Source organism: Theropithecus gelada, chromosome 5 (genome assembly GCF_003255815.1).
Source record: "Theropithecus gelada isolate Dixy chromosome 5, Tgel_1.0, whole genome shotgun sequence".
NCBI classification, from domain to species: domain Eukaryota; kingdom Metazoa; phylum Chordata; class Mammalia; order Primates; family Cercopithecidae; genus Theropithecus; species Theropithecus gelada.
Genome location: NC_037672.1, coordinates 110,007,968 through 110,021,258, shown reverse-complemented (window position 1 = coordinate 110,021,258; position 13,291 = coordinate 110,007,968). Strand labels below are relative to the sequence as shown.

At 49.0% G+C, this 13,291-nt stretch overlaps 1 protein-coding gene across 1 annotated transcript; it reads left to right on the top strand.

Moving 5' to 3' along the window:
* Positions 1-6,363: 6,363 nt before the first annotated feature.
* NEUROG2 (neurogenin 2) lies at positions 6,364-9,008 on the top strand. The gene is made up of 2 exons (XM_025386152.1): positions 6,364-6,695; positions 7,045-9,008. Exon 2 carries the CDS (start codon positions 7,046-7,048, stop codon positions 7,862-7,864), a length of 819 nt encoding a protein of 272 aa, XP_025241937.1. The 5' UTR covers positions 6,364-6,695; position 7,045; the 3' UTR covers positions 7,865-9,008.
* The last annotated feature ends 4,283 nt before the right edge of the window (positions 9,009-13,291 follow it).

Sequence of the window (13,291 nt, the reverse complement as noted above, 5' to 3'; positions counted from 1 at the left end):
ATAAAAAATGCATTTATTTCCAGAAGAGAATTAAGTTTTGTTTTATTTTGGGTGTTTTTTTCCTTAGTGGGGAAAGGAGAGGGAAAATCAGCTTTCAAGATCTTTATCCATTTCTCAAAGTTTTGTGTTTTCCAGGTTCGGGACGGTCGCCGGGAGGGAGCAGGCTGCCAAATTTCCTTGCTCTGTGTCTAACTCCTTACACAAATCCCAAAGGGCCCTTTCACCAAATCATTAAATTCTACAGAGGTGGTCAAGCTCGCACTGCTTTTCATGAAACGGAGAAAGAAAAGGGTCCTTGAAGTTTAGAAGATGCCCAAGGAAAACTCCTTGAATGACATCAAAAGAATGAGTTTCCATAGCTGTTGAAGCACGAGGGCAGTGTATCCGTACAAAGGGGGATCGGGGCACTGGGACGGGCCCACCGCTCTGTCCCAGGACAATTGGGTCACTGAAATAGGGAATTAATTACCATTGGAGAGTGGGCAGCCCATTCACCACTGGCTGAGTTTTATTAAACGCCAATATAAATAACAAAACAACTCTTGTGGCTGCACTATTCCTACACGCCAAAGGAAGGATTATGCTGGGGATTAACATCTTAAAGTCTATGAGACTTTCTGACTCAAGGCTCGGAGCTGGTAATCGTGTTTGTCTCCTGGTTCAGCGATTAGTGCTCTCTTTCTTGCACTTTCCCCTGGATAGCCAATGTCCCTTTTTGCAGGCACAGAAGGGTGGGGAGGAGATTCTCTCCCTAGTGGGCCCCCAGCTCTCCATTCACGCGCTGGCTGTTCTTTTCCCCTTACCTGAAGAAAACAATCAGAAAGCTGGCATGGATTGGCAAAATCTCCTACGGTAATTTCTTTCCTTCGTGGGAAAGAAGAGGGACACTTGGGTAGCGGGTTGCATTAGGGGTAAGAAGTTTGCGGAGCTTTGCCTTCCCCAGAGCAGGTGGGGACAGGGTATAGCGTCTGCGAAGAAGGAAGTGAGCCTCCTAGCACCTGCGGGGCAGATTCTGCGCTAGCAAGCTGACCTTGTGTGTCAAGTCGAATCCCGGAAGGTTTGACTTGGAGGCACCAGAGCACGTCGTGCGAGCTTGGGACCAGGGTCTCTAGAGTGGGGCTTGGGGCCTGGAGGATGATCTTCCCTGCCTTCTGTCTGCTCTGGCGGATGCCGATTCCTCCGACGCTATGAAAATTCTGAAGGGGAGGGGCTGGCGCAGTGAAGCGCAGCTCAGTGACCTGGCCGGGACCTCTCCAGGGCTAGGTTCAAGCCGATTCCTCCCCCGAGAGGATTCAAGGGGAAAACGTGAGGGAGACCGAGAATACCTTGTGGGATGCAGTAAATGGGGATCTGGGCGAATTTACATTGTTTTCCCCTTGGCTTCCTTGGCTCCCGGATAGGGACCATCAGAAACTCCGAATTCACGCTCATTCCCAGCGCTCACCACTATCAATAACGAATCCTAGCGTTGTAAGGGGTGCTCTGCGGAGAAAGCTAATTGTTCCCATCCCAGGCTCTCCTGCTCTGGAAGCTGCGTTTCTAGCCTGCAGCGAAGAACTAGAGACAGTTGATGTAAAAGATGTTTAGGATTTACCAACTTTTTCCCGCCATCTTTCCATCTTTCTGAGAACTCACTCGGAGGATTAGGATTTGGGTTACAAAGCCCCCTTGTCAGGTACTTCATCTTGTTATTTTAGCAGAGCGCAGACATTCCTGTGAATTAGGGGACAGGCTCGCTGGATAGCCAAACCTTGGCTTTTGTCTTCTCAGGGAAGGGCGCCCTCCTTCGCGCCCCCGACAGTCACCTGCAACAGCAAGGGACTAGCGCGGCGACCATTTGTCCTCTTTCGCCACTTGTGAGGTCGAAGTGTGGAGGGGATGTAGCCTATGGCTCCACAGCAACACCTACCCTAAACTTTAGGGCTTTTGGGTCGTCTCAAAGTTCAAGCTTCTTAGAAGCAACAAAGACATTCTAAAGATCCCCACCCTGTCACCCCTCCCCGTACTCCACTTTTCTCTCACTGCACGCACTCAGCCCCCTTTCTTTCTGAGGTTTGGGGATGAGTTTAAATCATTGTGCTCCCATTTCTTGATAACTGCCTGCTTTGAGCTTTTGTTCTCTTAAAGTAGGATTCCGCACTGAAAGAAGGGCTGAAGATGAACAGTTTGACCCCTTAGGACAGTTCATGCAATGGACAGGAGCGGCCCTCGGTCACCATCCTGGCTGATGCTATTCACTCACTCCCCTCCCCCTTCACATAACATTTCAGCCTCGTTTCATCTGGACAATCTTTTAGACCACACAAGTGCCTCTTGAATTTATTTAAGTTAAAAGAGTGCTAGAAGAGTACAGCTAAGGATATTTGGCATTAGTTATGCCTTCGCAAAGCTGAGTACAAATGGAAATTGCTTTCTTTTTCCGGCAAAACTAAGCAAAATGCTGAACAAATACAATTCTGCTATCTAGGCAACTGTGAGTAGGAACGGTTGGTCTTTGGATTGCATGAGGTTGTCCTTGGGTGTTTCTCTTCTTTTTAAAAATGATATTTTTCACAGTAAGAAATATTTTCAGAAATGCTTTGTGATCAAGTGTGAATCAGCTCTTGAAAGCTACAGTACAAACACACAACCAAAAATCTTAAGAGTTCCAGGATATATAGAGGGCGTTTTTGTTTTTGTTTTTTACAGATGTACTTACAAAATTGCTGTATACTTTTTTTTTTTTTTTTTTTTTTTACATTTTACTTTCTGGGATATACATGTGCAGAATGTGCAGGTTTGTTTCAACATGTGCTATAGTGCTTTGCTGCACGTATCAACCTATAATCTAGTTTGTGTTTTTTTTTTTGAGACGGAGTCTCGCTCTGTCGCCCAGGCTGGAGTGCAGTGGCGCAATCTCGGCTCACTGCAACCTCCGCCTCCTGGGTTCACATCATTCTCCTGTCTCAGCCTCCCGAGTAGCTGGGACTATAGGCGCTCGCCACTACACCCGGCTAATTTTTTGTATTCTTTAGTAAGACAGGGTTTCACTGTGATAGCCAGGATGGTCTCGATCTCCTGACCTCGTAATCCGCCCGCCTCGGCCTCCTAAAGTGCTAGGATTACAGGCGTGAGCCACTGCGCCCGGCCTATAATCTAGGTTTTAAGTCCCCGCATGCATTAGGTATTGGTCCTAATGCTCTCCCTCCCCTCGCCCCCCAGCCCCACCCCCGACAGGTCTCGTATGTGATGTTCCCCTCCCTGTGTCCACGTGTTCTCATTTACAGATGTATTTTTTTTTATAGTAATTGTACAAACATCACTGCATATGCCCAAAGAAGCCCTCGTTTAAAAAAATAAAATTCTATAAACCCGATGATGTCTTTACATTTAATGATTAGAAATTGATTTATAGTAATGTTTGAATATGTACACAATCCTAAGTTTCTTGCCATCGTTGCAATGGTTTTTCCTTTTGCAGGAAACTTCCAGAATATGAAGCGTGCAGTTTACCTTAATACAATTTTACCATTACTAAGCAGCTGTATAGGATATACTTAAATATGCATTATTAACTTATCACTCACAGACAGTATAGAAGATTTGGATTTTGTCAAAGGAAAACATGTACCCTTTCAGTGAGTCATAAAAACATAAAATCCTGGGAGAATATAAAAACTGGAGAGTCAGATGTTCAAATACTGTTAACAATCAACTAAAGAAATCCATTGTGTGTTTCACTGGCACTAAGCATCAGACCCAGCTTAATCTCATTGTTATTTGGGGTTATACGAGGCTCACCAAGTTTCCCTTTAAGTCTCTACTTAACTAGATTCCAATTCTGTTCTTCCCCCAAATATATTTTATCATTAAATCAACCCAGCACTCCCTAGTTAAACCAAAAGTTTAAAGCAAACTGTCCAAAGACAGGTATCTCCACTGACACTAAAATAAATCTTCCGTTGTTTTCATTACATTAATCTATTTTGGCTTGTATTTCTTTGCAACTCCTGTAAAGTGATATAGAAATCTAAAGACTGAAAAACCAAGGTTCCTCCTATCATTCATTGGTATTTGTTTTTAAAAGTCTTTGATCATTTCCTCAGAACCTAGCTTTCTTGTCCTTTTATTTTATTCAAATTTACAAACAAACACAAATTCTGTGTCTGCTCCCACGTGTTCCTTCGGTCCCTACTGGGCTAGACAAGTCCACACCCTTGGCAGGTTTTCTTTTAGGGGGACTATGAGAAGAGTATTTGCTTGTTTGGTATCAGTGATAATTGCCTATAAATTAATGCTCATGTGTACAGCAACAAAGGGAAGCACTTCTAGCACAATTTGTGCTTGGTCAAACTTTTTATGAAGTTCTGATTCTGAAGGTTCATGATACAGAGACAGAAACCCAAAGATGTGTGAGATGCAGGTGCTGTGTGCTAGAAACACTGAAAGTGTTTCCCTTTTCTTTTTCATTTCTGCACTTCTAACACGTGAAATTAAGCTGTTCTAAAATAATTGAGGCGGAAACTGGCAAATGATGCTTTTATATTTTGGGAATTTGCTTTAAAAAGGGAGAACGTGAAAACACAAACATCAAAGAGCAAAGTGGAAATCATGATAGTTTTCAAATAATTCCAAGATAGAGGGAAGTTGGAAGGTTGAAGAACTGCAAAGGGTAATGCTCCTTTTCACAGGTTTCTAATTTTCATTTTCTTTACTTTGTGCCTTCCAGTCCTCCTTGTTATCTCCCTGAAGAAAACATTAAACAAATTAAAGCCATGCCAAAATACTAACAGCCAATTTAACCACCCCATCTTTGGAATACAGTTTGTTTCTAAGTCTTACAAACCGAGGGAGACAGAAACCAGAAGACAGTATTCTCTTTCTCCTCTACTCTTCCACTCCTAACACTCCAACTGTGCCTTGCCTAAAGTTAATTTGCAAAGGGGATCTCAAGGGACCCCACTCCAGTCTACTGAAGTCCGGATCCATCCCCACGTGGACAAAAGGGTGTGCATGAACGTGGGGAAAGTGGGGAGGGCTGACGAGCAATTCAGAACAAGTTTCCTCCGAGGTCCAGTCGCCCTTCAGCTCTTTTTTCTTATTGAAAAACAGAAGAATTGGGAAGATGGGCCCCTTGTCCCTACAACGCCCCCCAGCGCGGAGCAGAGGTCACGGAAATGTCAGCGCAGCGCATTTGCTTGCAGGAGCAGCAGCTCTGCCGCTCCTCCAGCTCGGTTCGCTGCCACCCACGCGGGAAGCCTCCTTGCTGTCCCCTCCAGGCTATAAATTGGGTAAACCCCCGCAAAACCTGTATCAGTGCCCGGAGCCTCAGTTTGCCGTATGTAAAACGAGGGGGATCCTTTCAGCTCTAACAAGTGAGTGGTTTTATTCTCACATCCTCTAAAATCTCATCAACTGCTACACTATCCGACCTCCCCTCCCAGGAGACGCCTGTTGGAATCCCCAGTGTCCTCTCCCTTCACTCTCCCACGCCAGTTTCGATGGACCCCAAACACACTTGTCCACGAGGCGTCCACAGCTCGCCATCCACGCCCTTCTCCTCTCCTAACCAAATGAATCCTTTTAAAAATCGTTTACTATTTGATACAGCCCCTAAGAGGCTTTGCTAAGAGACGCCCGGCAGCACCACAGGGCTAACTGCTTTCCCCGGGATTCTGACCCCCATTAACTAATTCCTAGTTCCCATCACCCAGGAGCTAGGACGGCCGGCAGCGCCGGGTGCGGTGCCTGCGCGCGCGCCGGGCGGGGGGAGCCTCGGCGGCAGCGAGGACGAAGGCGGGGGCGGTAGCACGGGTCCCCCCATCTGCCCCCAGCGCTCGGGCCCCTAATGAGCCGCTGAAAGGGAGCGGGCTCCGGTGCGCGTGGCTCGCAGGCCTCCCGGAGTCCGGGGCGCCCTGATTGGCCAGCTGCGCCTCGCGACCTCCATTCATTAATAAATTAGCGGCACGCTCCAGCCGAGCGCGAGCCACCAATCACAATGGACAGCGGCGGCGACAACAGCCGCAGCTTGAGCCTCTGCGGCCGCTGCGGCTTCGCCAGCTCCGGCCGCAGCCTGGAGCTCCAACAGGAGCTTTAGAACCATTTTATGCTGATTAGATAAAGGGGGAAAAGAGAGGCGGGGGTGGTGGGAGGAGGAGGATGGATGGCAGGGCCAAGGGAGGGGGAAACGCAGTGAAGAAAGAGAAAGAAATGAATGATGATAATGCAATGAAAAGAATAAGCCAGGGGAGGGAAAAGCGGGGGAGAAGGGGGGCAGGACTGACAGGAGGAGGAGGCGGTGGCGGGGAAGGGGGGGCCCGGGGCAGATCTGATTGTTTTCTTGGTGGTATATAAGGGGTTTTAAGGAGAGTCGTGTGCCAGACACGCAGCCACTGAACCACAAGCAGCTTCGCTTTAACTGGAGTGCCTGGGAGTCGCGTGCCAGGAGCCGCACGGCCAGGGACTGACTGACAGACAGACACGCACCACCACCACAACACACAAGACCCGGGCGGGCCGCCGCCGCCGCAGCCGCCGCCGGGGCTCTTGGCAAACTCGCCGGTCGCAGAGGTCCCCCGCGGAGCTGCGCCACAGTAGCGCCAGGCTTGCAGCTTTCACCCCCAGCGAAGGACGCGGCGCTGCGCTCGCGGCTGCACTGAGATTCTCGGCACACGCCAAAGTCACAGCAACGCTGAGGCACAGTTAGAGCCAACTAAGTAAGTATTCGAGCCACGGCTTCCAACTTCGCAGGTGGCTTCCCCGCACTCAGTCCAACCACACCCGCACGCCCTCTGGTCCGCGCAGAATCTTTGTCGCGGAGGCCGCAGTCCCTTCTCGGAGGGAACGCAGGTCGGCCCGCGGAGGGCAGGACCTGGCTGACTGGCTGCAGGATCACAGCGAGAGCTAGCGGCGCTCCTGACCTTGGCCCGGGTTTCTTTACCGCGCCATTCGGAGCTGGTCTTCTCGGGTGCGCGCCTGAGCACGCCCCTGTGACACGAAGATCGCGCCTCTGTTTCTTTCCTTACGCCTCACTGCCTTTTTCTCCTTCCCCTCTCTCTTTGGTAGGATGTTCGTCAAATCCGAGACCTTGGAGTTGAAGGAGGAAGAGGACGTGTTGGTGCTGCTCGGTTCGGCCTCCCCCGCCTTGGCGGCCCTGACCCCGCTGTCATCCAGCGCCGACGAAGAAGAGGAGGAGGAGCCGGGCGCGTCAGGCGGGGCGCGTCGGCAGCGCGGGGCTGAGGCCGGGCAGGGGGCGCGGGGCGGCGCGGCTGCGGGTGCGGAGGGCTGCCGGCCCGCACGGCTCCTGGGTCTGGTGCACGATTGCAAACGGCGCCCCTCTCGGGCGCGGGCCATCTCCCGAGGCGCCAAGACCGCCGAGACGGTGCAGCGCATCAAGAAGACCCGTAGACTGAAGGCCAACAACCGCGAGCGAAACCGCATGCACAACCTCAACGCGGCACTGGACGCGCTGCGCGAGGTGCTCCCCACGTTCCCCGAGGACGCCAAGCTCACCAAGATCGAGACCCTGCGCTTCGCCCACAACTACATCTGGGCGCTGACCGAGACCCTGCGCCTGGCGGATCACTGCGGGGGCGGCGGCGGAGGCCTGCCGGGGGCGCTCTTCTCCGAGGCAGTGTTGCTGAGCCCGGGAGGCGCCAGCGCCACCCTGAGCAGCAGCGGAGACAGCCCCTCGCCCGCCTCCACGTGGAGTTGCACCAACAGCCCCGCGCCGTCCTCCTCCGCGTCCTCCAACTCCACCTCCCCCTACAGCTGCACTTTATCGCCCGCCAGCCCGGCCGGGTCAGACATGGACTATTGGCAGCCCCCACCTCCCGACAAGCACCGCTATGCACCTCACCTCCCCATAGCCAGGGATTGTATCTAGAGCTGCCGTTTCTGCTACCCACGTCAGGCCTTAGTGGGTTCCCTTTCCTGTCCCCAGTCAAGCCCTCCTCCCTTACCCTGCCCCCTGCCTTCTATGCCCTGGAAACCTTCTCACTTCACAGGGCAGGTGTAGCCGTTCTGATTCCCCGGTTTTTTCTTGCATTTCTTGGCTTTGTGTATCCTTCATTCAGACGGGCTCTGATTTATTGAAGGTGTGATGGAACTTATTGTTAAAGCCAAGGGTGGCGTTTTGGGGGCGCTTCTTGAGACGAAAAAGACGCTGGGAAGAGATGATGGTGGCATATCTAAACAGTTTGCAGAGCGGACTGACGCTCCTCCCCTTTCTCTGTAACGCCGGAGGACTTGGTGCAGTTCGTGTGAATCTCACAGGGAGAATGCAACTGGTTCCTGTGATCTCTTCACCTTTGCTTCTACATAGAGATGTTAATGTCGAGTAGAAAGAAATGTATCTTAGCATCTGAATGATTTTACTGGTAATAATATTATCCACAGATTTGCAATGGCTGGCATCTGCTTTATTCCCATTGCTGTCTGCAGGCTGTGGGAATTTCACCTGTCAAACCAAACTTTCCCTCTCTGATGTGCACTTTGTTCTGTTTCCCAGATTCGCCACAATGCCTATTGTCCTGTCCTTCTCTTTCCTTTTTCTTCCCTATTTTGCCATCTGTCTCTTATGATTTATAAGGGGGAAAAAACTTGTTTTGTTAGAGGGGCAGGTTAGAAGTCATTGTATAATTTGTAGGCTTTGTAATGATTGAATGCAAGCGTGGAAATTTAGGCTGAACTCTCTATCAAAAGGAAAAATGTGGAGGAAAAGGGAAAAATCAGGAGGGAGGATTGCTTCATGCATTATTTATCTCGACCTTTTAGGGAAGAAGGAACTCCCCCATTCTTTCAAGAGATTAAAAATAAATCAACAGTCTGAAAACCTAAGCAGACACGGAGCATTATCCGGATCAGCCACACACGTGTTCCCTTCTATTTATTATAAAGAAATTTTTCATGGGAAAATATGTATTTTTTTGTATATTCTACAGAGTTTATTCTAGTATGTATTTACGTATTGAAGAACAAGAAAGTTGTTCTTGTGATTAAACTATAAATAAAGTATCTAATTTTCATAAGTTTGTGTGTTGTATTCTAACTTTTTCTTGCTTATGTGATTGTTGGATGCCGAATGAGTTGTGTGTTTTTGAAATTCTCCCCATGTCAAATTGAATGTAGTACTTGTATTTTTTGGCAATGCTTTGTGTAGAATTTCATTAAGAAATCACAGAAAGCTGAATCATATTTGAGACACTAATATTGAAATGAGTGTAACTCTATTTTTAAGACAAGCACACAATTTATTTTTAAGAAATAAATTTCTGAGCAAACAAGCAAAAAAGGGGAGAAGAATTTAAATGATAATTAAGTCATGATAAGCTCCAAAGTTCCGAAAACCTTGATTTGAAAAAAAGTGAAGTTGAAATTTCTTGGTGGAGTGTGTGGAAATTTGGTTTTTGTACAATTTGTTTGGCTTCAATTCTCATCTGTAAACTGAAGGGATGGGACGTGACCTCCAAGGGTGCTGCCTTTCCAGCTCTAACATCTGTGATGTAACAGTATGTATAAATTCATTATTAGAAGATTTGCTATTAGGCATTTTAACAAGTTAGTTGCTTTTAAAAGCAGGCTCCCAGAATAAAGCAGACATTTAGAATGAACTGGAATTGAAAACATATAAAGAAATAGCTCCACTTTCCAATATTTGTTAAAGTTATTACATAGTCAAAACTTCTTCAAAGAGAAAGCAAAAATGGTTTAACTTGCATCTCAATCTCCAAAGCAGAAATGAATGATCTTTGATTGGCTTTGGGTCAAAAATGACCAAATGAAGGTTGACCACATTCTAGGTTTAATGCCCTTGGGGAAGAGTGTCTATGATAACACAAGCTAAAAAACATCACAATAAATCTTGGTTGTTCACTGCATCCCCCTCCCCACAAATGTCTTACCTGCATCTGATTTGGGCTATATACTCCACTCTTCTGCACAATGCAATAATAATTTCTCCTGAGGTGTCTATCTGAAACTACTCCTCTCTAATAACTCCATTTTAATCAAAGGCAGAACTAACTCAGGGTTTTGGTTTCATTTTTATAGCCAAGCATGAGAGACCTTTTGGTAAATCCCTTTTAATTTAAAGATTGGGTTACTCTTAGCTGCTCTTTGAATGTGTGACATAGGGAGAAAGTGACATTTCTCTTATATTCACATTTATGTTTCTAGTGTTTAAAAAGCCAAGCCAGCAAGCAAAAGAACTGTAATATGATAGTTTGAAAACATCAGTTTTGGTGCTGAACAACGCATCTTCTGGTGATACATTTGATGACACATGGTGCTTCTTTTGGAAACTTGCCAAAGAAATAGTTCATGACAAAATCTCAGATGCAGCTACTCCTGCGACTATGGGAAACCTTCTCAATTGATGAAGCCATCCCATAAAAAGATGACCCTAATGGCTCAGTTGGAGAGGCAGGGATGGATAGATGATTCAATAATTCTAGCTCTGAGCAAGGCTCATACAACTAATACAGGCTTCACTCTTGACCTAGCCGACTCTAGACACTTCTTCCAAGTCCAGAGTCTTGTTCAAGTTCTCAAAGCTGGAGCTTGGAGGTCTCCATGTACACACAAGCAGACACATCCTAAATGCCAGGGCTTTCATCTACCATTTGCAATTCACACTCAGGCTTTCCCTTCCCCATCTAGAACACACCTATTTTACACTAAATTGGTGCAATTATTTTTTATGGCGTCTAATCATCTTAAGCGGGTAAGAATGATGTACTGACTGCCTCGGCACCGAGATTCTCTCCCCTAACCCGTTGCAACCTTCACGGCCTGTGGCCTGAGGCCCAGCCGTTCTTTTCCCTTCCTAGTAGGAATGAGTACAATTAGAGGGTCGAAGCCGCTGCTTCTGCAGGAGGCAACAAGGTCGTTTTTCCATTTGATTCATTTCCCTCCCGACACTGTGACCGCACTGTGATGAGCTGCATCTGTGTGCACCAAGTAGGTTTGCAGGCCTCGGAGCCACGCCATTTTATTTCTGGCGGCTCTGATGAGAGACACTTCAACCAACGCTGTGGAGATTTTCTTTCGGTGACAGTCACAGACTCCCAGTGTTGCTAGATCTTTCCAACGCCAGTTAGTGCGCTGCGGCTCGTTCCTAAGTGCGGAGAGGCGCGAAGGTGGGTGCTGTTCTCATTGGAGCGTCGCTTTAGCGCGGCTAGAGTTCCGGGATTGGCTGTATTTATTTGTTCTAAAGTGCTTAGGCCTTGTTACAGCTCATTTTGTCTCCACTAGATTTTAAATACATCCATCTGAGCGCCAAGAAGGAGAAAAAAAGGTAGGAAGGCGGACTGCCAACCGCTGGGACTGCCACGGGAGCCGGACCTAGGCTCAGCTGGAGGCAGTAGGAGGGGCTGAGGCTTCCTGGGCCCGCCGCACCTGGACCAGAACTGGGTAGGCTCCCCAGGTGTCCCAGCTGAGGCGAAGGCCCTGGGCGGCTTTGGCCAGAGGGGAGGAGGGGCCCATTCGGCACTTCCCAAAGCCTAGTCCTATGGCCCAGGAAGGGCTTTTAGGCCCAAGGCCGGCTTCAGCCGCCCACCCGCCAGTCTGGGTCACAGGCTGCTAAAGGGCTTGGCTTGAGGGCGAGGCTGAGAGCTGCGGCGCTCCCACCCGCTGGGTACACCCCCCTGAATTGCACACCCTTGGGCCGGTTGTGACTTCTGGGCACCGACACCTGGAACCGGTTAAAAGCGCCTCCTCCTCACCACCAGCCTTGGTCTCCCCCGAGCCCCCTCGGGCTTCCAAGCGAGCTTTGAATGTATTAATTAAATAAAGTGGGCAGCTCTTGAATCGCGCCAATGCAGGGCGCTCCCGGGAGCGTGAAAGTCCCGGCCTCCGAATCCGCAAAATAAATGTGTGAAAAGAGAATTAGTGAAATTAGGTTAGACCAATAAAACGTGAGGGCTCCAATACCCCCCTTTCTCGCTCCCCCAGCCTGGGGCGAGAAGGGCTATCTGGTCTGATCTATTGTTTCCTGCCCTGACAGGGGGTTCATTGTGTGATAAATAATTCCCCCTCCATTTTCTTTTATTCTTAAAAAAAATGGGAATTTGCATAATCAGTGCTTTGATGTGGCCAGAAATCGGAGGTTTGGTCTCCCCAAGTCTGCTATTGGTAGCGAAGCAACAAAGCTAGATTCAGATCTTTCACTTCGCTGACAGTGTGTGGGGCAGATTGTCAGAAATAGCAGCGTTAAGCTGCTGGCTTCTTTTTTAAGGACCACTTTAATGATTAAACTTAAGGAATGTCCAAAAAAGGAGGGATGAAAGGCCAGCTTTCTCATCACCCCACAGACACCCCCCCCCACCCCCGCCCTCCGTGCTTCTTATTGTTCTTGTTCTCTGCAGTTTCTTTTCCAAAGCGCTTGGTTTGGGGGATGGTGCATCTTCCTTGGGGCCGCCCCACGTGGCTCAGAGTGGGCACCGGCAGGGGTTCCCCTGGGCCAAGGAGGGGCCAGGTCTGCAGGAGCGGTTCTCCTCGCCCCCCACGCGTTTTTCCTTCCCCAGTTTGATTTTTCCAGCCGAGATGGGGTTCATTTTACGGAGGACGTTGAAGTGAGTCGCTCTTTAGTCCCCGAGTGAAATGAGTGGGGGTTGGGGGGGTTCCCTGGGAACGCAGCTTGGAGGCAGTTTCAGATGGTCCCCGACAGGAGAGGCGAGCAAAGAAATTCAGTCATCCGGAAAGCAGAACGCGAAAGCCAGTGTGGCCGGACCTATTATTTCCCTGCAAGGTGGCGTGAGTCGGGAGGATGGAGCGGGAAAGAATCCTGATGGTGTGTGCGTTACAACAAATGACTTTTTTCCCCCTCTCGGTGCCAGGGTCGGGGGAGGGGAGATAGGGGTGGTTCTGTCTGCTTTCGCTCGCATTCTCTGCTTCTCCAGCTGCTCAGAGCGCGAAGGGGGAAATGCCAACTTGGATTACTGACTGAGAACACCGCGTGAAAGGCCAGGCCTCCCTGATCACCCGGACAGGCGCCGGCTTCGCGCTCCAGCCTGTAGAGGTGTCAACCGTGTGAGAGATGCTCGGTCTCCCGGGATCCAAATTGGAGATGGAATCAGAGATGGAAGGGGGAAAGGAGGAGGATCCTTGAAACACCTGCGCGCCCACGGTCCCACTCCTCCTCCTCAGCCCCGCATCTCACCGAACTGACCCCGGGCCATTCTTCAGATGTCCCAGCAGTTTTTGGATCGCAGAGCTTCAGCGGTAGTTAGCTCATCGTCAATTCTCTTTTTTCTCCGTTATCTTTGCTTTTACTTTTCTTTTTTTTTTTTTTTTTTTTTTTTTTTTTTTTTTT